Below are 25,769 nucleotides of genomic sequence, written 5' to 3' on the forward strand. Positions count from 1 at the left end.
CATCCTGCACCTATCGCTCTGTGATTTCCATTTGTTTGTACTGCTTAAAGAACCTCTAGGAGGGCAGCGATTTGAAGATGATGGAGTGGAGGAATTTGTGCGCAGTTGACTCCTGACGCAACCAGCTTCATCCTACGATGCTGCGATAAAAAACCTTCCTTCTTGCTGGGAAAAATGTATTTCTAAAGCGCGAAACTATGTGGAAAAGTAAATTATAATTGCCTTTTGTTTTTCAGTAAATGAATTTTGAAAACCTTTTATATTTGATACATTTCCTACTCTGCAATCATTCAGTGAGAATTCTAAGATACTGATAGGATCCTGGGTCACCATAACTTTCTAAAATCCAGACTATGATCACTTGAATAATTATAGAAGGACTCAAACTATCTGCAAATGAAAGAAGAATATGTAATAGCCTGCTGCTAAAGTATGTAATGTATGTATGTATGTATGTATGTATGTATGTATGTATGTATGTATCCAAGAAGAATGGGAGCATTCTGAGCATAATTGCCCACATTTGCAATATTGCAAAATATATTAAGAATGTAAATTATTGCTGTTTCAAGTTTTCCAGCTATTATTAATGTATAATGAAACCTCTTTAATAAATTGTTTAATTTATTTTGTATTCATGCTACATTCACACTCTTAATCATTAACAACAAAGACTGTAAGAGCAGAAGTAAACAAGTGAAGAAGTATTCATCTTCCTTCCTCAAACTGGTGTTGTTAAAAAATGTTAGACCACTGAAATTCTGTTTTGGCCCAATGACCTTATAGGCCCTCTTGAACGCTCTTTATCGGGAGATAGTGGGTTCGAGCCCCACTGTCGGCAGCCCTGAAGATGGTTTTCTGTGGTTTCCCATTTTCACACCAGGCAAATGCCGGGGCTGTGGCTTAATTAAGGCCACGGCCGCTTCCTCCCACTTCCTAGGCCTTTCCTATCCCATCGTCGCCATAAGACATATCTGTGTCGGTGCGACGTAAAGCAAATAGCAAAAAAAAAAAAACACCACTCTTTGTAGGTATGACGTCCTTCTCTGTCTATAATTTGCTATACACTTCCATATAGAATAGTTTGCATCCCATTTGATTTCTCCCCATCATCTGATCCCATTTTTTGTAATCAAAACCGTTATGCTAAAAATGTGATTTAATTGAATTCCCTTTTGTATGTTTAGGATTTAAGTAAAAACAAGACATCAACTACATCAAAAACAACTGGTCAAAGTAGAGGCCCAAGTCAGGAGAGAAGCAAAAACAAAGAACCTTCTAAGAAGAAGATTTCCACAGACAACACTAAACGTTCAAAAGCACAGACTGAAAAGAAGACTGAGGAGGAACAAGGTGCTGCAGCTGATAGTGTGTGAGTTAAAATAGAATTACTAATTTTCTGAGGAATTTTAGCTGCCATCGGATGTAAGAGGTATCCAATTATAAGCTTTCTTTTCAGTAATTTGCAAATTACAGACATTCAAGAATTGATCGTTTTGAAACCTCCCTTATCAGTCCTTGTAATTAATGAGAAAATTAAACACATCATATATAGAATGCTTGTTTTATAACAATGAAACAACACAAACATGAAAATGAAATTTTTTATTCATAATATTTTAGTATCAGACTTCACTCACTCCTGTTTAGAGGCACTCTCACTTATTCCAAGCATCAGCTACCTAGGAAGTAAGTTTGGGTGTTATTGTTTTATTAATATTCCATAACTACTCTTACTGTATCTGTAATTATTACCAAGGAAACTGGAGCTGGTTCAAGTTAATGATGATGATTACTGTTTTATAGATGTCCCTCAAACTAATTCATGGGTGAGCAATAGAAAGGTGATTATTTTCATTCTCCAAATGGACAAATGCTCTGAAAATGTCACGCAACATTACAGTGGCTCGCACAATACAGGGTTGATCTTCCAGCACAACCCACTGCCGTTTTCCAGACTGCAGTGAGATTGAAACCCTTGGACACCTGCTAAGCGCATGCCCCAAAGTTGAATTGCTGGTGAATGCAAGAAGTACTTTACCCTCATCCTTGAGATCATTAGGATGGGAAACCCATGGAGAAGTACACTATGAATCCTCTAAAGGATCTTTTAGACGAGCTGATATTGTCACAGTAAACTGGCGCACCAGGAAAGCTGTTATATTAGATCTAACAATTTGTTTTGAAAGGGATGAGCATCAGACATCTGAGGTCAACGAGGAGAAGAGGTCCATCTACTAACCCTGTCCACCGTACCTCTCTGATCGCTATCATGTTCCACTGAAAAACGGTGTGTTATAGGACTGCTGTTTGGCAGTAGGGGTGCTGTGCTGTTGTTGACCTGGGAAAAGCCTTGAATTGTCTTTAACTTGTCTAAATGACATCGCCTTAAATATTATTAAGGATTCACTTAAAATTCTCTGTCACCATATGTATTTCACATGATAGGGAGTCAGTCCTGATTAAACTATACATACTGATACTTAACAATGCAAGTAATTGCATTCTTGTTTCAGGACCCCCATGGTCACGTACTATGTGTATGCTGATCTCTCTCTTGGGGTATAAATAAAATATTAAAAAATAAGGTTCCTAGAAGGAAACCATAATTTAATTTCACTGATTGCATAATGTTAAAAACATTTAAGCTCATTAAGTCTTTAGGCTTTTTCAGTTATGAAATATCCAGCATTTCGCCCCAGTGTAGCAGCGGGCTCATCAGTTGGAATGCTACACCTTTCCAAGATGCTGGCGCTAGTGCGCCGTTGAGACACCACTGAAAGCCCCCTATGTAGGACAATACAGTGACGGTGCACTAGGGAAAGCTTGTGCGTCCACTTATATAAATGCCTGCCTTTGGCCTGTATGAAAAAATAAGGTTCCTAGAAGAAAACCCTAGTTTACTTTCATCGATTGCATAATGTTAAAAATGAAAAAGCCTAAAGACTTAATGAGCTTAAAATAAAATATTATCTATAAAGCAATGACACTTATCTGAAAGGATATTATTGTAATCAGAAGGAAAGGTGTTCACAATCAACATTTGCACATTGCATCCATAACAAGTGAAAATGCAGTGTGGAAAGTAAGCATAATTCATGCTCATCCTGGTTAACATTGAAATAATGTCAATTTTTTCTCCACAGTTTAATTTTATTTCCATCATCCTTTACAATCCTTTTACACCTATCATAATAATTACACTATTGCTCAGATTGAACGATAGTTCAACTTTCACATTTCTTTGCAAATCTTGTTTTATTACTAACTTTACAGTTTCTGCAGTCAAGCGTTATCATCATCATCATCATCATCATCATCATCATCATCATCATCATCATTGTCGTCGTCATCATCGTACCGTAGTACAGCCTCTCGCTAGTAGTTGCAGAAAAACCTTTTAACACCTGAAAGTAGTGAAATCTTATGGAGACTAGCTGAACTCTGCTATCTCCTCGTAATTTACTGGCATATCACAAGATGTCACTACCGTGTGTTTACTTGATTGAGAATTGTTTCTATATTAGGTGGCCTAACCTGGGCGCATGTCTTTTGTTTTTAAGTTGCCACTACTGTCATTATCTGTCAATCAGACTGCTGCCTACTTACATCATTTTCTACCAATCAATACCCAGCCAGTCCCTTTTTATACAGCAACTTTGAGCTTAATTTATCTGTGTTGATCTGAATGTTCGGAGTGCAACATAAATTGAGATCTCCTCCTGGGAGATGGTGGACAAGGCTGGGGTAGCGGCAAAGTAGCGGTAGTTAGGTAAGGCAGAATCTTTCCTAAAATGTAACTTATCTACTTGTGGCTAAAGGAAGATACCAGCATTCCCCTTTAGCATTTAACTGTTAGGACTGCTGCATTTACCTTAATTTTAATGTAGGGTTTTTATGTAGGTTTTCTAGGCTGTCTACGGACATGCTGCAAACCCCTCATTGGGACTGGTCTATTTTAAGGATGTACCAGTGTGTATCTTTGTTTCCCTTATTCACTTTGCTTTCTGGTGACTATGTTTTCCAACTCTAAATTTCTATCCTGTGTTTCAAAATTTTACTTTAACTTCATTCTGGTCTTAGTCAACGGGTAGTATGGCTTATCCTCTTGTGGCACTGGACCTTCTGTCCCATTAGGTTTTATTGACAAGTCATGTCACAGGATTTCTTGAGGCGTTCAGCATCCCTTTCATTTTTTCTCGGCCTTTTCTATTTATGTTTACTTTCTATTTCTTGGCCGTTTAGTATGAGCTTCGGCTTCTGTGTCTCTGATTCTTTCAATCCGTTATTTGTGTGCGGCTCCCCTATGGAATAAGGATAGCAAGTGTAAGAGCTGTTTAATCTTACAACTACTGAATGCTAAGTGAACTCTTGGCCCATTAGGCTATTGAAAATTGAAATTATAGTTCAACGTTTGAGAACCTTCTAAAATGTATTTTGGTAATTGCGGGTTCGATTCCACTCTTGGTAACTTTGTTCTGCAAGCTCCTGCTTCTTTCTGTTTTTGAACAAAGTAAGGTTCTGGACTCCCTGTGCAGGGGAACTTCATTTTGTTCTCTTTCTTATACCAAAGATTCAAAATTATTGTAAGATCTCTTGGTCTAGTTTAGACTTAGTCTTGTGTAAAGAAAATGGAAGCCTTTTCCTTCCCGGTTGTGAACTAAATAAGCTCTGAGCTTGTCTGTTATTCATTGTTCAAATTTTTTTTGTTATTGTTGTTGTTGCTGGAAAAAGAATATCTACCAAAGATAAGAAAAGAAACGTTTTCAGTAAATATACCTTTTCCAAATTTAATGTTTTGTCCAGCTATCCCTCATGTTTATCCACCACAAGTTCAGTAACTGCCATCTTCATCATCATCATCATCATTATGAAATTAAAAATATGCATGCTCTCTTTGCAGTTTGCTCCTGAATTTACAAGTATTTTGCAAATTTGTATAAAATTAGTGGGGTTTCTTGAAAGTTTATTTTCAAGTAAAATACAAAGTTGTTTATATGTGATTTAAATGTGAACTATTTTATCACAATTAGCAAAATTCGCAGCCACAAAATACCCTAATCCCTTGTTACCACATAATAACAATTTTAGATCTTTCATCTCAGATGCATGTGTTTATGACTGACTTATTTCTTGAAGAAAGTGTTCTTTATTAGAAGGTTATTTCTTACTCAGATGCCTAGGACATGTTAACCCTTAGTATTCATTGCTCCATACAAAAAAAGGTCCTGTCACCTTCTCATAGCCAGATTTATCTTCACCAACTTGAGCATTTAAATACCCAGTTAGAATGGTGTTGTCTTCTTGTACTTGGTCTTCCTTATCGTCAAGAAACATTTCCTTCTTGTCATCATTGCATCCTTTCTGTGGGGCATATACTTCAATTATTGTGAAACTAATATGTCCTAGATGATGATGATTCATTCATTTACGAAGGAGATATCCGTGCTGACCTCATTAACTTTGTGCAGCATCAGTCCCACTCCATTCTTTGCCTCCTTGCTGATACCATGCCAATGCAAATTGTAACCTCTTTTCAGCTTCCTTGAGTTCATCCCCTTCCATTTCATCCCTTAAGGATGAATACCACGTAACTGACATTTTTGGTGAAAGTAACCCTTTGGCACTGTTGGTAATCCTTAACGAGTCCCTCATCTGTTTCAGCAGTGGGAATTTCATAGTTACGCATTGTTGTCCTAAAATTGGAGGTGAAACAATACCGCATAAGTACAGTGACTCATATATTTTTGAAATACCGCATAACTGCATTGTCTCATTTGGTGGGGTTTTGTGAATCGAGAGAATTTCTCTCGCATTTTTATAACTCCCGCCGATTCATGCATAGTGAATTGAAAGTAGCACGCTATTGTTGCCGACAACCAACTCTGAGACCGTCAATCAGTAGCCCAGGTCTACAATTATCGTACTTCGGTGGGAGGAGATGTTTGTCTCGAGTTCCCTGCAGTGCTTGGTTAAAGTAATAATAATAATACTTGTTTTAAAATAATTGTGGTAGTCATTATCCAGAAAAATCAGATGTAAAGCCACTGCTTTACATGGCTTCAGAAGGATAAAAGGAAAATTACTGTTCTGCTCTTGGTCATGAGACGTGTTTCATTGACGAGGAAATACTACTTGAGAACTCTGATGATGTTGACGATAATATGTTCTCGGAACATGAAATAATGGCACAACTTGGATTCTCGTTTGCAAAAGCTTCAATTCCCAGAAGAAATGCAAGTCAACAAAAGTATATCTGGAGCCTATAATTCAGTCAGTAAGTCATCTGTATGAACTGTACAAAGAGAGTTGCCAAGGAACGAATAATGGGACTGTCAGTAGGTACACCTTCGATACCATTCTCTCTGACTTGAACATAGTAATATTCAGGGCAAGGAAAGGTGAATGTGACCTGTGTGTTAGCTACAGAGCTGGCAATGTAAATGAGTACAATTATTTAAAACATATCGCTATGAAGGACAAAGCCAGAAATGAGAAAATGAAGGACAAAAAGGATGCAGAAGCCAGAGCAAGATAATTAAAGTTAGAGACTTAAGAGTGGAATCAGGGATTTTATACAGGTTTATGCACCCCAATCAGGAATGCACATGAATGTTAGGAAGAGTTTCTAGAAGAACTGGAAAGTTTTATTGAAGACAAAGAGGTTGTGATAATGGGAGACATGAATGCACATGTTGGAACAGATAGACAGGGAAAAGAAGAGATATTGGCCCCTATAGTTATGGAAACCAAAATGAAGAGAGAGATTTGGTAATAAATTTTTGTAGAAGGAATGGATTAATTGTTGGCAATATGTGGTTTAGAAAAAAGAACTCACAAAAAATAACTAGATATGGTTGGGGAGATAGAAAGACAAAGACAATGATTGATCTTATTCTGGAGGAGAAGGAGAAACGTAGGCAACTGGAAGATATGACAGCAATGCCAAGAGCATATTTTGAACGAGACCATAAAGTGGTGGTAGCCAAATTAAGACTTGGTAAAATAATGTTAATAGAATAAAGGGGTAGAAAAATAAAGGGATGGAAGTTAAAAGAGAAAGAAATAAGGGAAAAGTTTCAAGAGGATCTGAAGAAAGAAATTTCGAAAGATGACATGAACAGTCTGGAAGAGGAATGGACATGTTTCAGAAATGGATTTGTAAAGTGTGCAGTAAACACCTGTGGAAGACTATCAGGGAAGAAAATGGAAAAGGAGACTCCTTGGTTGATCAGCAGGGTAAAGGAAGCAGTTAAAGAGAAACAAATGGCTTGGAGGAAGTGGATAGGTAGCAATAGTACAGAGAATTGGCAGAAATATAAAGAAGCCAAAAAGGTATGTAAAAAAATAGTACAAGAAGAGAAACGGAAGAGCTGGGAAATTTCACAGAAACTTTATAGGAGGATATAAAGGGAAGTAAATAGGTTTTGTATAGTTTGGTGAAGAATAGTTTACGAAATAGGGAAGATACAAAATTTTTAAAAACTGAAACAGGGCAGATATTGATGCAAAGAGATGACATACTAAAAATCTGGGAAGAATACATCTCAGAATTGCTAAATATTAAATACAGTGAACTAGTAGATGAGGAGCAAGAAAAAACAATGGGGAAGAAAGAAGAACAAGAAAAGGAGATATCGATGTTAGAAATAGAGGAAGCCATACAAAAGACGAAGAGCGGTAAAGCAGCAGGAGTGGATGAGGTAACTACGGATATGATAAAAGCAGCAGGACTAATAGGGCTACAGTGGCTGTATAGATTATTTAGAATAATCTGGAGGAAGAATGAGATCCCACAAGGGTGGGAAAAAGGTTTAATTATCCCGATATTTAAAAAAGGTAATAAAAAGGAATGTAATAACTACAGAGGGATCACCGTTATTGCCCATGTAGCTAAGATATTTGAGTGAGTATTGGAAGGAAGACTGAGAAGGAAGCCAGAAGGAGAAATGGAAGAAGAACAGCATGGTTTTAAGAAAGACAGATCAACGTTTGACCTGATCTTTACATTAAGACATATGATGAAGAAAAAATGGGAGTTTGGAAAAGACATAGTAATGACATTTATTGACATTGAGAAAACTTGTGACACTGTTCTCAGACAGTTGGTATGGGACATATTAAGGAAAAAAGAAGTTAACAGAGTGGAAGTGCAAATGATAAAAGCTATGTACAAAAATTGTGTTGGTAGTGTGAAGACTAGTATAGGAAAAACAAAATGGTTTAAAGTTGAAACTGGTCTCTGAGAGAGAAGTGTACGATCCCCTGTACTATTCATCATAGTCATGGATGAAATTCATAAGAACATTAAACAGAGATTGGGAAGACAGGCAACAAAAGCTATGTTATTTGCAGATAATATAGTGATATGGGGTGAGGATGAAATGGAAGTGCAAAAACAAGTAGATGTATGGAATCAAGAGAGAGAAAAATTTGGGATGAAAGTAAGTACAAAGTAAAACAATAGTGATGAGGAAGGAAGGAAGGAAGGAAGGAAGGAAGGAAGGAAGGAAGGAAGGAAGAGGAAAGATAAAACTGAATGGTAAAATTGTGGAAGTGGTTAAAAGTTTCAAGTACTTGGGAAGTGTGATTACAGAAGATGGAAAGATAATTGAGGAAATTGGGAAAAGAATACAACAAGCAAACAGCTTCTACCAGAGTGTAAGGGGTATTTTATATAACCAAGATGTCCCAAAGAAATGTAAGAAGGTATTGTATTTACTTACTATGAATCCATACTAACCTGTGCAGCTGGATCGTGGACTACAACAAAACAAGAGGAGAGTAGAATACAGGTAGTGGAGATGAAATTCCTGAGAGGTATCGAGGGCAAGACCAGAAAGGATAAAATTAGAAATGAAGAGATAAAGGACAGGAATCTTGAAACTTCAAGACAGGATAGAAACAACAAAGCTAAAGTGGTATGGGCATATGATGAGAATGGGAGAAGAGAGAGTGCCAAAAAAAGCTTTTTCAGAGAAGTTAACAGGAAAGAGACCACGAGGAAGATGCCGAAAGAGGTGGACAGATTCAGTGTAGGAGTGCATAGAGAAGAGGAGAAGAGTGGTGGAGAGACTGGCAGAGATGGAGGTCCTTGATTCACAACCTTATCCAGGAAGCTGGAAATGAAGATGACGATGAAGCCGGAGCATGTGCAGTACTCACCATGGACCTTCGGGCAGTAAAGGTAGCTCTGTTTCTGAGGGCTAACACATTATATTACAAAACAAAGCTTGCAATACATAACTTTACTGTATGTAAATTAGGAACCTATGATGTAATATGTTATTGGTTTGATGAATGTCAAGCTGAGCTGGTGGTTTGTCTTTGCCTCTTCCATAATCAATACAATAAGCAAGCAGTTTGAAAAGTCACAAGTTCCCATTATATTGTATTACGACAGATGCAGCTATCAAATTACAAGTAACAACTCCCATTATTGTTCCGTATTGAAGATGACGTTAGGCATAAAATCTCAAGGATTTAATAAAACCACCTATTCAATACTTTCCATGTTTAATGTGGTTTGAATCTACATGAATTTATGTAGACTTATCAGGTACATGTTTCACCCATTATTTGGGCATCTTCAGCCTGTAGACAACCTTCAGGTCAAGGTTTGGAACCTTTTTAACCATATATAATATAGTATATGAATGTTGTCCAACTCATTGGCTGAACGGTCAGTGTACTGGCCTTTAGTTCAGAGGGTCCCGGGTTCGATTCCCGGCCGTGTCAGGGATTTTAACGTTAATTAGTTAATTCCAATGGCATGGGAGCTGGGTGTATGTGTTGTTTTCATCATCATTTCATCCTCATCATGACGCGCAGGTCGCCTACGGGAGTCAAATAGAAAGACCTGCACCTGGCGAGCCAAACCCGTCCTGGGATATTCTGGCACTAAAAGCCATATGACATTTCATTTCATAGTATATTATATGAACTTTAATAATCTCTTAAGACTAACATGCCAGGATAATAATTTAATAATAATTATTAATAAAATGTGAACAAAACATAAATGTGAGTAACATAAGTTAATGGTGTTTTAACACAATTAAAAGTCAGTCCTATTCTTTTTAACTTTGAAAAATGTACTATACTAAAATGGATCTTCTTCCTCTGAAAGAAGTCTTGGGTAAAGAGGATTTTCATACCAGGGTTCATTTGACCCACCTATATCATTTTCATATTCTTGACGTAACTAATGTCAGAATGTGGTGTCAACCACAAGTGGAGATTTAGAACTGATTGTTATATGTAGGCTGGTCAAGATTGTTGTAAATGAAAATATAAATTTCAATTAACGGTGTTTTTACACAGTGTAAATTTAAAATTTAAGGTTTAAATGACACGCATGTAAAATTGCTAAATAGCACAGGGAACTATTTCAGTGTCTTGAAATGCATGATATTATTACCGGTAACTGACATATTGATATTGAAATATATAATTGTTTCTTAGTGATTGATTGGTGGATGATATCCTGCAATATATCATGGTTTTTATTGCAAAATTTGTCCAACATTGCAAAAGCAATGATAAAATACATCCAAATTTCCAACAAAAATTATGATTTACATAATATTTTGTAAGAAAAAAAAAGACTAAAAAGTTTACCAAAAGTGACTGTAAAATGTTCTCAAAGTGTGCAGTAGATATTAAAAAAACACTTGCACTGCATCTACTTTACAATTTGTAAGAATTCGTGAAAATAAGGGGACCCTAATAATTGAAAGAACAACGATTGTAAACAAAGTCATATACTGAAAGACAGGGATAGAAACACATAATAGGAAAAACAACAACAGTTCGGTGTGGAAAGCAAGAGAAATAGAAAGAAAGCACATAAGCCCTCTGCTCCTGATGAAGGTGGGTAGGAGAAACAAGCTCATCAGGGGCCAAGAAAAATGGGATTGATAAAAGGAGAGAGGATCTATTTCAAGACAGCAGTATATGAAGATACGGAGATTGTCCTTATCCTTTGTTTTCTTTCTATTTCTCCCTCTTGTCACACTGACCTCTTGTTGTTTCTATCATTCTGTATATGTCTTGATTTGCACTTGCTTGTTCCTTTCCATTACCATACTTTATTGACCTGTTTGATTCCTTTCCTCCTTCTGTGTTTGTCCTGTGTTCCTAGCCTTTTACCACTTGTATTTATCTTTTTGTTCCTTTCCTTTTCCTTTGTTTATCCAGCTTTCTTCTTATCCTACACTTGCCGCATCCAGATTGAAGATCTGTTCAGACAACACCTCAATGAGTGTTGAAGCCCACCCTTCTGATGAAATAGGAAAGCAGAAACAAGCTTGTCAAGGGCTGAGAAGAGATAGATGTAAAAGAACTGGTTTAGTGAAGGGAGAGTCGGTCTACTGTATTCCAAGATGACAGAGTATGAAAATGTGTTTTATATTTCACCCCCTTCCCACGATGACCTGTCATTGTATTTTTCCTATTACATGTTCTTTTCAATATTAAAGAAATTATATAAGTATGCTGTAGAGAAATGGGATCTAGGGAAGCTTAAGATTGACGACATGAATTTTGCATACAAATAAAAGACGAATTGAGTTCTAAGAGATCCTTTGGAGACTGTTGAGGAGAAGTGGGGAGTTTGAAGAAGTTGGTGTAGGAAGTACTGGGTAGGCAGGAAGCACAAAAACGAAGAGAATGGATAACTGCAGAAAGAATCAAAAAGATAAAAGGAGGAGGAGGCCAAATTGGACACATCTGAATATGGAAGAAGACAATGTAAAGCACATAGGAATGGAATTAACCGAGAATTTAAAAAAGCTAAAAACAAATACCCGAATGATAAATTTAATTTGACCAGATTCATCTCTGGTGAGATACAGTACTGTTTCTTATAGAATGGGCTAGATCAAGTTTGTTACTTTTATGTACATGTCTCAGTCTTGTATGATGGTATGGAAATGACTGAGGTATGGGCCAAGGTAGTAATGCCATTCCTTATGCAGTCAGTCTGTTGATGAATGGTGTGAAAGTGTTGTTCATAGCGTCAGGTGGTGTATGAATTTCAGTGGGCTTAGCAGACTGATTTGTAACAGCATTTTCTGGTCTGGTGATGAAAGCACAGGGAAACTCGCTTCTCGTTTCCCTAGAATCTTCCACCGCCATTTTAAGATTTCTTGTTTGTTGTGGAGTCCCTTGCTATTCTTATCCATATTGCACATGTAATGCTCGAAGTCTTGGGCAGCTGTCTTGCATGCCTTGGGTAATTGTTAGTTGTTTTTCTCTCCTTCTTTCATTTCTAGGTTTCAGTAGTGTTCTGCCCTGGTCTGAGCTACAGCTTTCTTGGCTTCTGTTATGACAGCTGAAGTGGATCTGTTGAGGTTTCCACCATCTGTGGGATGAGAACTCAACATACATGTAGTCTGTGTTCTAGAATTCTTGGGCACACCCATTATTTTTATTAATACTATTAGGCCTGCGTAAGCTCATGATATTTACTTTGTCATAATAATAATAATAATAATAATAATAATAATAATCATCATCATCATCATCCTAGCATGTTCCCACAGGTGTGTGGTCTGTCCTTCGGATCTTCAGACACCACTTTGTTTAATCATTTGCTTCTTCAAGGTGCAGGCCAAAGGCCTCAGTACTGACCATTCAGCCAACATGCCAATTGCTGGCTCAGCATGGCAAGAACATGTTTTTGCAAGTGAATCAAGTGAAAAGGTTATGCTGGTAGTATTTATATTGATGCCCGAGGAGTGGTATATCATGAATTTATTTCAAGTATGAAGTGAAGACCACTTCACATACCTTGTAGAAGAGCTACACTTCAGAACAAGATGTGAAAAACAGGCTTTATGCTGCCCATATGGCCTTTAGCCGATCATCCCACAGTCTTCAGGAATAAAGACCTTACTATTTGCACAAAACTAATGGTGTACCAGGCTGTAGTCATCTCTACACTTCTCTATGGCTGTGAAACATGAACCTAATACCACCATGACATTGAAAAGGTAGAGTGTTTTCACCAGCAGAAACTACATTTCATCATGAACATCAAGTGGGAGAACTATGCCCCCAGTGTTGAAGTTCTTGAGAAGGCATGTGTTAAGAGTACAGAAGCATTGGTTGTTGGCCATCGCCTTAGATGTACAGTTAACTCATTGATACAGTCATGAAGTTGACAGCCTGCAATTAGATGGACAGGACATGTGCGCCGTATGAATTACACCAGACTACCGTGCCAGATCACCTATGGTAAACTTAGCTCTGGTTCAAGACTGCAGAGTGTCCCCCTGAGATGCTTCAAAGACCAACCGAAACAAACCTTAAAGAGCGTATGCCGTCAATTCAACACTTTGAACAAGAACACCGCAGACATGAAGAAATTAAGTGACAGGAATGCAAACTTCGCCAAATGCAGCCAAGATCTCCCCTGTCCCTAAGCTGCACAGTGTGTGGATGTAGTTTCTACGCAAGAATTGGCCTGTACAGTCACTGGAAGTTTAAACACAAACTGATGTGAATCGAAGTGAGCTATTAGCCAGGGAAACTGTAAACTCGGAACGGAGTAACTGCTGACGATTTCAAAGGTGTGTTAAGTAATTTTATATTGTTATTATTTGATAACTTCATTCAGCGCAATGAATGTGGCTTCATTTGTTGCAAGAAAAATCTAGGTTCTCCATCATGGTAACGCCCTGCTTTTGGTGGCATATACCTCTCTAAACTGAACATCCAAGTCCTTCTGCATCATCGTCGTTCTTTGAATCTTGTGCCAGTTGATCACTACCTGTTTCACAACTCAAGATGTTGACCAAGAGTCACAGGTTCGCCACAGTAGAAGAAGTAAATACATTCACAACTTGCATACTAAGAGTGAGCACCAGAAAATGGCTTGCAGGACTGTTTTAAATACATGGTGATGATACTGGCAAAAATGTGTCTTGTACTAATTTTGAAAATAGTGTTTTATAACTGTAAAATATTGTGCACTAAATATTTTCACAGTTGTGTTTTAAATTTTTTTCTATACTATGAAAATATTTCTGTTTCTGTCTCCATTTCTTTACTATTGCTTCATGCTATGGTAGCCTGAAGAAGAGACTTTCTCCTTATGGCCACTAGGATTGCCAGATTTTCCTTCAGGGCTTATTCCCTTAGCTTTTGAAAATCTCTCTTTCAGGTGCAAGGAAACACTTCCTTAACTTCAACAGAGTTTTCTCTTTCACCAGCATTTCTACTCTGTTGATTACCGTATTGCTTGTGAAGGGCCCTTTCCAAGGTACCGTCAGTTAGTCAGCTGAACCGAGGTGTTCTGAAAAGATATTACTCCTCTGTCACTTCACTGTTTGTCCTGGCTTGTTATAAGCAGAGCCTACTTTCCCATTCTTTGGGCCTGCATTGACTGGATTTAAATCATAAACATTTGACAAAAAACCTGAGTTAAAAAAAAGAAGAAAATATTTCATAGGAAATGTTATTATGTTATGAACTTTTATTCTGTATGTCACACTACTGGTATTAATCTTGTTACTGTTTCAGCTCAGCAGTTGCAGAAGTTACTCCTGAACAGCCTGCAAAACCTAGAGCAAGTACTTCTAAATCAGATACTCCTCTACCCGAAAAGAATAAATCTACCTCTTCTGAGAATGAAAATCCGATATCTGGTCCTTCTCAGCCTGAAAAACATGAAGCAGATGCTTCTCAGTCTGAGAAACTTAAAACTGATTCTACTTTAGCTGGAAAACGCAGGCCTGATTCTGCTCATCGTGAAAAGCTTAAATCTGCCAAGTCTATAAAACCTGACCTTCAGTTTCAACCATCTACATCAGAGGTGGAACCACAGCCAAATATGCAACAAGAGGTGGTATCACATATGAAAGAATTAGATGCTGGGAAATTTCAAGAGGAAGCTGACCAGACTGCTAAGGTTTGCCATTACATTGATTTTATTGTTTATCTTGTATTTCTTTTAGTAGACTCTTAACAGTGACCTGTTGTAATGTAGATTGGATGATGAAAGAGAGAGGATCGAGCGAGTTGGCTGTGTGGTTAGGGGTGTGCAGCTGTAGGCTTGCATTCGGGAGATAGTGGGTTCGAACCCCACGGTTGGCAGCTCTGAAGATTTTCTTCAGTTTCCCATTTTCACATCAGGCAAATACTGAGGCCCTACTTTAATTAAGGCCACAACCGCTTCCTTCCCATTCCTAGCATTTTCCTATCCCATCGTCGCCGTAAGTCCTATCTGTGTTGGTGCGGTGTAAAGCAAAATTGTTTAAAAAAAGAAAAAGAAAAGCTAAGAATTACTGTTACTGGTACCATTATTCACTATCAGAATATTCCTCAAGTTCCCCCTATAACTAAATTACTTTCATTAGTACTGCAATTCATTGCACCATCAGAATATTCCTCTGGTTTTCCTTGCTGTAACTAAAAATTACTTTCGCTTGTACTGTTATTCATTAAGCCATCAGAATGTTCCTTACACTAGGTTCTTCCCATAACTAGAAATGACAGCCACTAATACTCTTACTCATTGTATCCCCAGAATGTTCCTCAGCTGCCCTGCCCCATGAATACAAACAGCCTTTTAGTACTATTATTCACTATGATGTCAGAATATTTCTGGGGTTCTCCCCTACCACCAAATAATGACTGTCGGTAGTTCTGTTATTTGTCTCATCAGCAGCATTTGGCTCAGACTCTTTTTTTAGTTAAAAAAAAAAAGTCACTGTAGTTGGCATCAAACCTTAAATGTTTTGAATAACAGTTAGTAGCTACTCGAATTGTGTGCCGAATTGACATGCCAGGTTCTTGGGCTGTATATGTGTAAACTCCTCTCCGCCCCTTCCCGAAATAATAGTAGGATAATATCGCAGGAGGAGAAAAGCACCAGAAAAAGAAGAAAATCCCAGTGAACCGAGCTCGATAGCTGCAGTCGTTTAAGTGTGGCCAGTATCCAGTATTCGGGAGATAGTAGGTTCGAACCCCACTGTCGGCAGCCCTGAAAATGGTTTTCCGTGGTTTCCCATTTTCACACCAGGAAAATGCTGGGGCTGTACCTTAATTAAGGCCACGGCCGCTTCCTTCCCACTCCTAGCCCTTTCCTGTCCCATCATCGCCATAAGACCTATCTGTGTTGGTGCGACGTAAAGCAACTAGCAAAAAAAAAATAATCCCAGTGATGAAATTAGAAAGATAACCGGTAGTAAACTTTTAAAATTATAGAAACTCATCAAATAAGAAACAAATTCACAAATAAGCAGAGGTAGGGCAATGAGTTAACAATAAAATAAACATAATTAAAATGCACAAGGAAAAACACAGGAAAAATAATAAGGAAACCAATTGGGAGCTTTAAGAAATGCAATCCCTTACTAAACCCAGATAAATCCTGAGGGTGAGGATTATGTGGTTTTCTGTACTGTATCAATTATATTAGTCAGTAGAATCTCAAAAACTTTTGAAGTGTGTTCAATCCCATGAGATATAAATAAATACCACGTTTCTTTTTCGGTTACCATTATTTTAATTAAAATATTTTTCTTCTTTAAAACAATTACATGAAGTTGTTTGATGAAAGTAATCTTTGATTTGAGATAGTTCAGATTAAATCACCAATGAAAGTCAAGCAGATAATAATTTTTAAAAACTGAAAGTACTTCTGATTAATAAGATCTTGTACACCTCATGAAATTATTTAATCATTTCAATAAAATTGGTCTTTCTCTAATAAAAATTCTTTCAAGCATTTGGATGAATACCAAATGTGGGTAATTTGAATTCAATTTTCATCACTAAAATCTGGATTAAAAATTAAAATCTGTCTTTGCGTGGAGTTTCCTTGGTTGTACTAAATTGAGTAAAAGAATAGACCGAGTCCAATATCGAGAAAATAAATGTTTTGGAGAAAGAAATTAAAAGAACCAAACAACTTCCAAGTGAGTCAATATTACCAAAAAATTGAAATGTAATATCGGTCTCAAGAAACACCAATAGATGTCGCTCATCTAAGAAACTCACCACAATAATATTAATTGCGGCTGATACCAGTACGTATCCACTTCAAGATTTGGGCGAATCACCATAAAACACACAAGTTAGTGCAAGAGAAATAGGTTTTTCTCCTAAAACACAGCTTTCATGACTGACCTACATGAAATATCAATAGCAATTCCCTTAATAATCATGATCAGCATCTGTTCCACTTTTTCAATTGAAACAGTCACAGATTAGCTGATATCTGAAGAACGCGAATAACAAAACAGAGATACTCCGCCAACAAGAAAGGAAAGCAACAAAACCACGAAAATACCGGGCAAGTTGGCCGTGCGGTTAGGAGTGTGCAGCTGTGAACTTGCATCTGGGAGATAGTGAGTTTGAGCCCCACTATCAGCAGCCCTGAGGATGTTTTTCTGTGGTTTCCCCATTTTCACACCAGGCAAATGCTGGGACTGTACCTTAATTTTTTTGTTTTGCTATTGGCTTTACATTTAAAGTTAAAAACTTCATTATTGTTCCGTATTGAATAGAGAAATAAGATGTACAATATAATAGGTTAGGATCCACCTTTCAATACTCCGTAATAAGATGGTAAGAAGTAGTTACAACCTGTTTAATGGGACCGGTTTCAACACATTTTAAGTGTCATCATCAGCCAATTTTCGAAGATCTTAAAACAACTAGCACATTGAATACAGGCAAAAAATTAACAATGTATCATAACGTGATTATTATGTTTTGAACATTTACTGAATTGCTACGTTATGATACATTGTTAATTTTTTGCCTGTATTCAATGTGCTAGTTGTTTTAAGATCTTCGAAAATTGGCTGATGATGACACTTAAAATGTGTTGAAACCGGTCCCATTAAACAGGTTGTAACTACTTCTTACCATCTTATTACGGAGTATTGAAAGGTGGATCCTAACCTATTATATTGTACATCTTATTGGCTTTACGTCGCGCTGACACAGATAGGTCTTATGGCGACGATGGAACAGGAAAGGTCTAGTGCTGGGAAGGAAGCAGCTGTGGCCTTAATTAAGGTACAGCCCCAGCATTTGCCTGGTGTGAAAATGGGAAACCATGGAAAACCATTCAGGGCTGCCGACAGTGGGGTTCGAACCCACTATCTCCCGAATACTGGATACTGGCCGCACTTAAGCGATGTACCTTAATTAAGGGCACGGCCACTTCCTTCTAACTCCTAGGCCTTTCCTATCCCATCATCGCCATAAGACCTATCTGCTTCGGTGCAACATAAAGCAAATTGTAAAAAAAAAAAAAAAAAAAAAAACACGAAAGTTACTCTGTTCAACACATGCAAAACAACCCCAAGCATTACAATAAATTACTGACCATCTTTGGCAAAACCTGAAGTATTAGGTTCAGAAAAAAAATTTACTACTACTACTAATAACAAATTAAAGATTTCAAATACTTCAAAATTAGGATCTCACAGAAATGTAGTAGTGCGTTCCATTCATAGAACTGGCAACCCTTTAATACAAAAGTATATTGATTGGTAGATAAATGACAAATTGAGAAATAAAATAAGTTTCTTAATCATTTCTTAAGCGTAAGAAAAAAGGAGAAATTAGGTAATGAAAATTAGAAGCAGGCTGAGTAAGGCAGTAGGGAATAAGTTCAATTCTACTAGAAAATGACGCACTTACTGTATTGACCTACGTAGTAATAAACGGTATTAAACAAGGGAACTCTACCAACCAAATAAAATTAATTGCTAAGGTTGATCAAATCTTAAAAACCCAGAAAATAAGAAGTGGCAAAGGAAACATAAAAAGGTACTTAAAAAGTGGAAGAAGAAAAGAATGAAACATATGAAATCAAAATATGCCAATATGGAAAGGAAGTAAAATACATGGGACAAACAAGGACCGCGTGGCCCATTGCCATGTTGAAAAATATAGAAACCAAAGACCTAGAATGATAATATGAAACCAACATAGAACACCAAATACAATTAAATAATTTATTCCCTAGTACTTACTCCACCTGGAACATGTGATTAATCCATGAGAACAGATGTCCCTCACATGGGACCCAATCTTGAACATGGCAAGCCATAGGCTGCCTTGGAAAAATTCAATTTTCTACATCATGAAAATGTTTCCTCCTTCAAAATAAACCTAAACAGAATTAGTTTAGGTTTATAAACTTATTCTGCCCTCTCAGGCCTCTTCTTTCTCATCTTCATTTTCTTTTTAAGGTAACAAGTTACCTTACTGAAGAACTTGTACATCCACATTTTGCAATGATTGGACATAGACAAACAACTGCCGGTTGACTTATTATTGTTGACAAAGGAGGGAGTGGCACATTCCCCCACTATTGACAGTTAGTTCTCTTTTCAACCAACAGAAATCGTGTGCTGTCCACACACACAACTTAATTTACAAGGATTGTATCATGCAGAAACAAACTTTTAACTTGTATATGAACAAGAACAAATCTCGTGAAATAAAGTCATGAAAATGAAAAGATATAAAAGAGCATTGACACGGATTTTAACACCTCTAGGGCAATTATCGAAAGACATAGATGAGATATTATTATGCAAATGCAAAGGGATAATGCACATTGTCTCAGGATGTCCTTGGGTCATAATAGTGGTATATGATCAACTGATTTAATTCTGTGTAAAGCTGTGAACTTTTCTTTCTTTCTTTCTTTCTTTCTTTCTTTCTTTCTTTCTTTCTTTCTTTCTTTCTTTCTTTCTTTCTTTCTTTCTTTCTTTCTTTCTTTCTTTCTTTCTTTCTTTCAGGGCAGTATAATTAGTATAAGTTCTAAATTAATATTAAAACCTTAAAATTAATACTTTTCTCATGAACAATTTATTGCTTAACTGTTAACACCTATTAACACCATCAACAGCCCTAAAGATGGTTTTCCCTGGTTTCCTATTTTCATACCAGGCAAATGCTGGGGCTGAACCTTAATTAAAGCCATGGCCATTTCCTTCCCAATTCCAGCCCTTTCCCATCCTTGTCTCACCTTCAGTATGTTAATGCAACTTTAAACCACTAGAAAAAAGAAAATAGTCAAGACTTCTGCTAAAGTTGCTACTATGTGGTTCCTGGTTGCTGGGGGAAGTTGTGGTAGAAGAGTACTTGTGTGGTGAGGAGACTGTTGTTATTCTAGTACCAGAGAGACAGTGAAAAGTCATCCTAGCTGTTTGCCTCATAGTCCTTGCAGGTTTGCAGATCTTGGAACTGCACACTGTACATAAATATCTTTGATATTTTGCAGCTGAATTAAATTGAAGCTGTGTTTTATTTTCACCTGATCATGTTGCACTTAGTAATGATTTTATTGATGAATTTCAAACTATAACTGTTAAAAAGGGCTTGCTGGCGAATGTAAGCTAGTTCCTTCTTCCTGTCTTTTTCTGTTAATGGAATTTCAAAGGCCCTATTGACGAAACTATAGTATGATATAGTATGTAGTATGATATAGATGTCCAATAACGGACCATTTATATTGGAAACTATAGTAAGCAGATTTCTTTTGTAAAATAGGGTGAAAGGAGTCGCTTTGTATTGTGGTCGGTGTAAAAGTGGGTTTTCTGTGTATTTTAAAATGCAGCAAGCCCTTTTTAATGGGTATAGTTTGAAATTCATCAATAAAATCGTTACCAAGTGTAAATATCAACAACAAATAAAATTAAATCAGCAGTCGGAGAAAGCAAAGAGGTATGTCACATTCACCTTTAATAACCCGAGTATTTACAAAATAACAAATTTCTTTAAGAAACACAACACTGAAGTAGCATTCTCAACTAACAACAACACGAAACATAGATTCTTCAATCATAACAAAGTCAATAAACTTAAGGAATAAGAATTTCAGGAGTCAGACATTTATAGGTTGGTATGCAATCAGTGTAAAAAACATATGTGGGACAATCAGGAAGAAGCTTTACAATTAGATATCAGGAGCATGTTAATGCAGAGAAGGACAGGAGATTCTCTGGTATGGGAGCTCATATGAAAGAGGCAAGCCATAAATTCACTAACATTAAACAAGATCTTGAAATCATTAATAGGATTAATAAATGAAGTCTTATGAACAACCTAGAAAATATCCACATTATTCTCGACAAATTAGAAAACAAAGAACAGAATTTAAATGAAACGAATGACCAAAATAACCTCCTATATGAGCATATAAGTAAATGCATAGAATAGATAAACAGAAGACAGATAACGCGAACAAATAAAAATAACCAAACACGACATCACGGAAGCACAGTTAGTACTCCCTCCACCTTCGCGAGATGTATTAGATGACGACACGACTTCGCTTACCCTCTCTTCAGCAATCGTACAAACGAGCAAACTGTGACACATCGCTATAACATTAGGTCGTGTACACGAAAACAGTCCCAAGGCGACGGAGTATAAACACCATTCCAGAAAGGTGAGTTAAAGCAATATACCCCTTATTACTGTCTTCTTACTGAGGTCAAACTAAATTAGAACAATTTCGTTTAATGACACATTTTAACATTTTACGAACTTTCTGCTGGTTGCAGATCTTGAGGCAAGCTACCCAAATCTGAGGACCACCATTTCACGCAACTTAATAGAGATATCACCATAGGACCATTGTAAATTAACAGTTCAACACAACCTGTTACTAAAAATAAAAAGAAACTTTCAAGGAAGATAATTATCACAACAGACAATTAATAAGAAACTCAAAGACTCCACATATTGTCAGTTATTGCCTGAGTGTGATATTTTCTCATTTCATATATATATATATATATATATATACCTTGTAAGTTTTTTTTTAATGTTACAAGATTTAATTATTATAGTAGTGTACCTTAACTTATATCATAAAGGAGGTAATAATCCTATATAATCAAATAAACAAATAATTAATAGTGTTGATAAAATTCAGTTTTAGATTCATACTTACGTTATTCATAAGTAGAGCCCGGATTATATGTAATTACATATTCTATTCCCATATATGTAGCTATAAGAAAAGCTAAAAATGTTGACGAATCACACTAAAAGGATCATTTTTCAAGAGTTCAAAGTTACATATTTTTATATATTTTGATGCATAATAAATATTTTGATAAATACAGTATTACATATTTCAAATATTTTAAAGGATAGCACATTTGAAAGAAAACGCAATTCTTTTTTTCATTAATTTTAAATCAATTTAAGTTTTTTAATTAAACATCTAAAAATAGTTTAAAGTGAGGCATTCTGTCAAAGAATCGCATCCCTTGGCTATGTTGACGATGCATGTCTTGGTTGTCTCAAGCTGTGTCTATCAATCTTCCCTTGCACAAACTTTGTCACATTGTTCTCCTCTGAGATTTAGAAATTCTTATTTTGTGATCCCTTCGCCAGTCCTCGATTTAATGCCATATGTCAAAAGCGTCTTTTCTCTTTCTTTCTTTCTTTCTTTCTTTCTTTCTTTCTTCTTTGGTTGCTGTGCATACTTCACTTCCATAAAGGGATACACTCCACATAAAAGTCTTCAGAAACTTTTTTCTAATAAGCATATTTGTGTTTGATGAGATCAAATTTCTGCTCTCTTAATAAGGACCTTCCTTGCTTGAGCAAGTGTACAGTTCTTTGCCAGGCAATTTGAAATGCGCGCCAGAGACTTCATGTGAAGTTGAGAGGTCTTTTTCTACAGTATATATAAGAACATCCTAACAGACAGAAGGCATTCGATGACCGCAGAAAGTTTGGAAAACTATTTAGTTATTAATTGTGCCTCCAAGTGGAATTTAGAGATTGAATAATATCTGCACTTTTAACTTTTTACAGTTTTGTTTCCTTTCCTGTGTACAAGAATGCATCAAAGTTTAAATGTTAAGCTACATATTTAACTGCATATTTTGTCATATTTATATACATATTTCTCATTTTTATGTTGCATATAATCCAGGCTCTGTTCATAAGGAGGAGTTACCGTGATCTTTATGTACTGTAGCATTGCAGCATACATATTATTTTTATTTGTTTATTGATATATCATTCACCTATAGACAGAAAAGAAGAATACTCAGCGGAGACCTTCAAGGGACACTTCATTTAATAGAGATCCATTGTCTGCGATGGATTTTGGAATGGAACAAGTTCCTTTATGTTCCTTTCTTAGACGGATGGCATCTCTGAGCCACCTGCCAGAATGTGGTACTGTGAACACATTTAGCGTAGTTCATTTTTAATCTGAGAAAAAGTATTTTTGGAATAGGAGTACGTAGACTGCTGTTTGTAGTTATGTTGGGTCTGTATTCTATTCTTTAAGTAGAATCTTGCTCATAATTATTGCATTCATGTAATAAGCTTTAGAAAAGCAGTAATTTAGTAATACTTGAAGAAGTATTATACAGTAGTTATACATCATATAAGATATCAAAAGATAAAGTTAAACATAGGCTTTGGCAAATTTACAACCTAACAATGAACAAATAAAATAACATAAAACTTAATGGAGGAGGATAGAGAGGGTGTAAGAAAGGATAGTTTGATTTCCAGTTTAAAGAATTTTCCCACAACCCTTTCACTTATGTTATTTGCTCTATAATTATCTGAACTGTGAAACTCGCTCTTTTTCTTTTCTTTGGCACACCTTCTGCAGTAAACCACCTTATCCACATATCTTTTTATTGATTTATGCAAATTTCTTTTGTGTATGCAAATTTGTCATGCTTTCCTATCCCGCGCACCATTATGTCACTGCTTGAAGATAACCATTTCTGAGGTTACTGAGTATATTGGCTCGTGGATCTACAGTAGTTCCATTGTACATCTCTTGTACCATATGACGTACTAAACTTTTGGCACTAACTGTGTACTATATCAGTTGGAAGGTCATGTACTGGAAGAGAAGAATCACGTGATTTGATGATACACAGTGCTTATTTGTTATGAAATCCTATTTTCCCTCTGAGAGAATCAGGTATAGAGAGGGACCCAGTGTGGATTGAAAACTTCTTGAAGAAGAGTTCAGTAAAACCTTAACAACATAATAACTTGATCAGTGTTTTTTACCAACACAAATATTGGCCTGTAAAAGACATTAATTCGTAGACAGCGATTTCACAGTAGTAGTACTCGATTAATTCTGCGACTTGTTGTGTATTTTATCATGAGAGTTTAAACCTCATGTAAATATGTTGTTTGTGTACCTCCGCCAAGGTAAGTATTGTGATTTTCTATTCGTGGCAGTATTGCACGCTGTCCCAATAACACCTCGTGTTTGAACATACAGTACTGGTCGTTGTACATGTCAGCAGAAGCTATTATTTAGTCGCAATAGAGCCAAGTTATGAATTTCTCTGACTTCACATATTTATTTACTGTATGTATAGGATCATTGATAATAAACCTCTCTTATAACTTCATATTTGACCCCTTCTTTTGTCAAGTGCAATTCTTGTCATTTGGTATCACCCTTTCCTTTTTTTTTTTTTTTTTTTCTTTTTTTTTTTTTTCCCCCTCTCCTTGCTACATAACCCTTCACCTGGCTCCATATGGTCTCAGTCATGTCAAAAGTGCAGTAGAAAGTTGTAAGCCACAGTACACAAAGGCACTCTTTCTGTGCACTTCATCTGTAAAATATATGTCATACTGATCTCTCACTGACTTGACGTGTTTGAGGAGTTTTACCTTGATCAAATTCCTGTCAAGTCAAGCAGTGATATGGTTTCTGCAGTAGCATTGTGGGATTTGTTCCACCTTCACAGATGCATTACAATTACACACTTGAGTTGGAGTTTCATCTGGAGAGACGGAAACCATGGTGAAAGACATCACTTATCGTTTCATCACAATACTATTGAGTCATATTTGTTTAAACATCAGTGCTTCACTTTTTACAGAACCTGTGTATAATAATGATAAGCTCCCTGCCTTTCCCAGTCACTTGTTTCAAGTAAGTTGAAAGTCCAGAGAAAAAGGCTTATTTCTTGGATTTGATGGTGGAATAATCCCATACTTTTGAAGCTTGGTCCTTGTTAAGCTACATTTCATCTAAATAATCAATTTTGCAATTTTCTGCACACTATCATCTCAGATTGTCAGGATCCTTAAACTATAAAATGACTTCTCAGAGAGGTAGAATGTTTTACTTTCACTAAATTTATTAAAACTGCTATGTCTGTGCAGTCTGATTCAAGGTTTTTTTGTTTTTTCTTCTTCTGCAGTTTGTACTTACTAATTCAGCTGACTGCACAGCCCTCCAGATTGTTAGACTCTTGCTCTTCAACAGGAACCTCTCCTAGTGCAGTGTCATTTCCAGAGCAGTTCACTTCACAACACAGCTAAGCCCAGGAACTCGACTTCCACACCATGCTGAATTTTGCATAGCCAGGATTATCTGATTGACACACTCATCACAGATGCAGTCCTGAATAACTTGTGACTGACCCACAACCATCTTGTGACTGCCTCGCTACCATCGTGTTACTGCCTTGCGCTCATCCGCAACTGTCTCAAGATTCACTTGTGTTCTCCAGCTTCGCTCTTTTATAGGCCAGTGGAAGATTCTAGATAAAGAATCTCGCAGTTTCCTCTTCCATATCATTCCGGGTGCCTGTCCATTGTTAGCCAGCTTCCAGTATCTTCGATAGAGCTTGGCCAACTTCCTTATCACATGCCTCAACAGTTGACCAGGTCTATTGTTTTGCTCACTGCTGCGCGCAGGATTGCTTAGCCACAAATTAGTATGATCAGAAATCTGTTTTTCTCCTGTGCTAAACCTGACCTCCTCTCCCTTCCAC

The 25,769-nt window shown here is 36.7% G+C and overlaps 1 protein-coding gene across 1 annotated transcript in view; it reads left to right on the plus strand.

The window, feature by feature from the left end:
* IFT54 (intraflagellar transport 54) overlaps window positions 1–25,769 on the plus strand; it is a 228,807-nt gene that overhangs the window by 80,046 nt on the left and 122,992 nt on the right. The window contains exons 5-6 of the mRNA XM_067136819.2: window positions 1,188–1,372; window positions 14,527–14,914. Coding sequence (XP_066992920.2) covers window positions 1,188–1,372; window positions 14,527–14,914 — 573 coding nt within the window. The remainder of the gene's footprint in view (window positions 1–1,187; window positions 1,373–14,526; window positions 14,915–25,769) is intronic.

The sequence above is a fragment of the Anabrus simplex genome, chromosome 1 (assembly GCF_040414725.1).
Source record: "Anabrus simplex isolate iqAnaSimp1 chromosome 1, ASM4041472v1, whole genome shotgun sequence".
Lineage (NCBI taxonomy): Eukaryota > Metazoa > Arthropoda > Insecta > Orthoptera > Tettigoniidae > Anabrus > Anabrus simplex.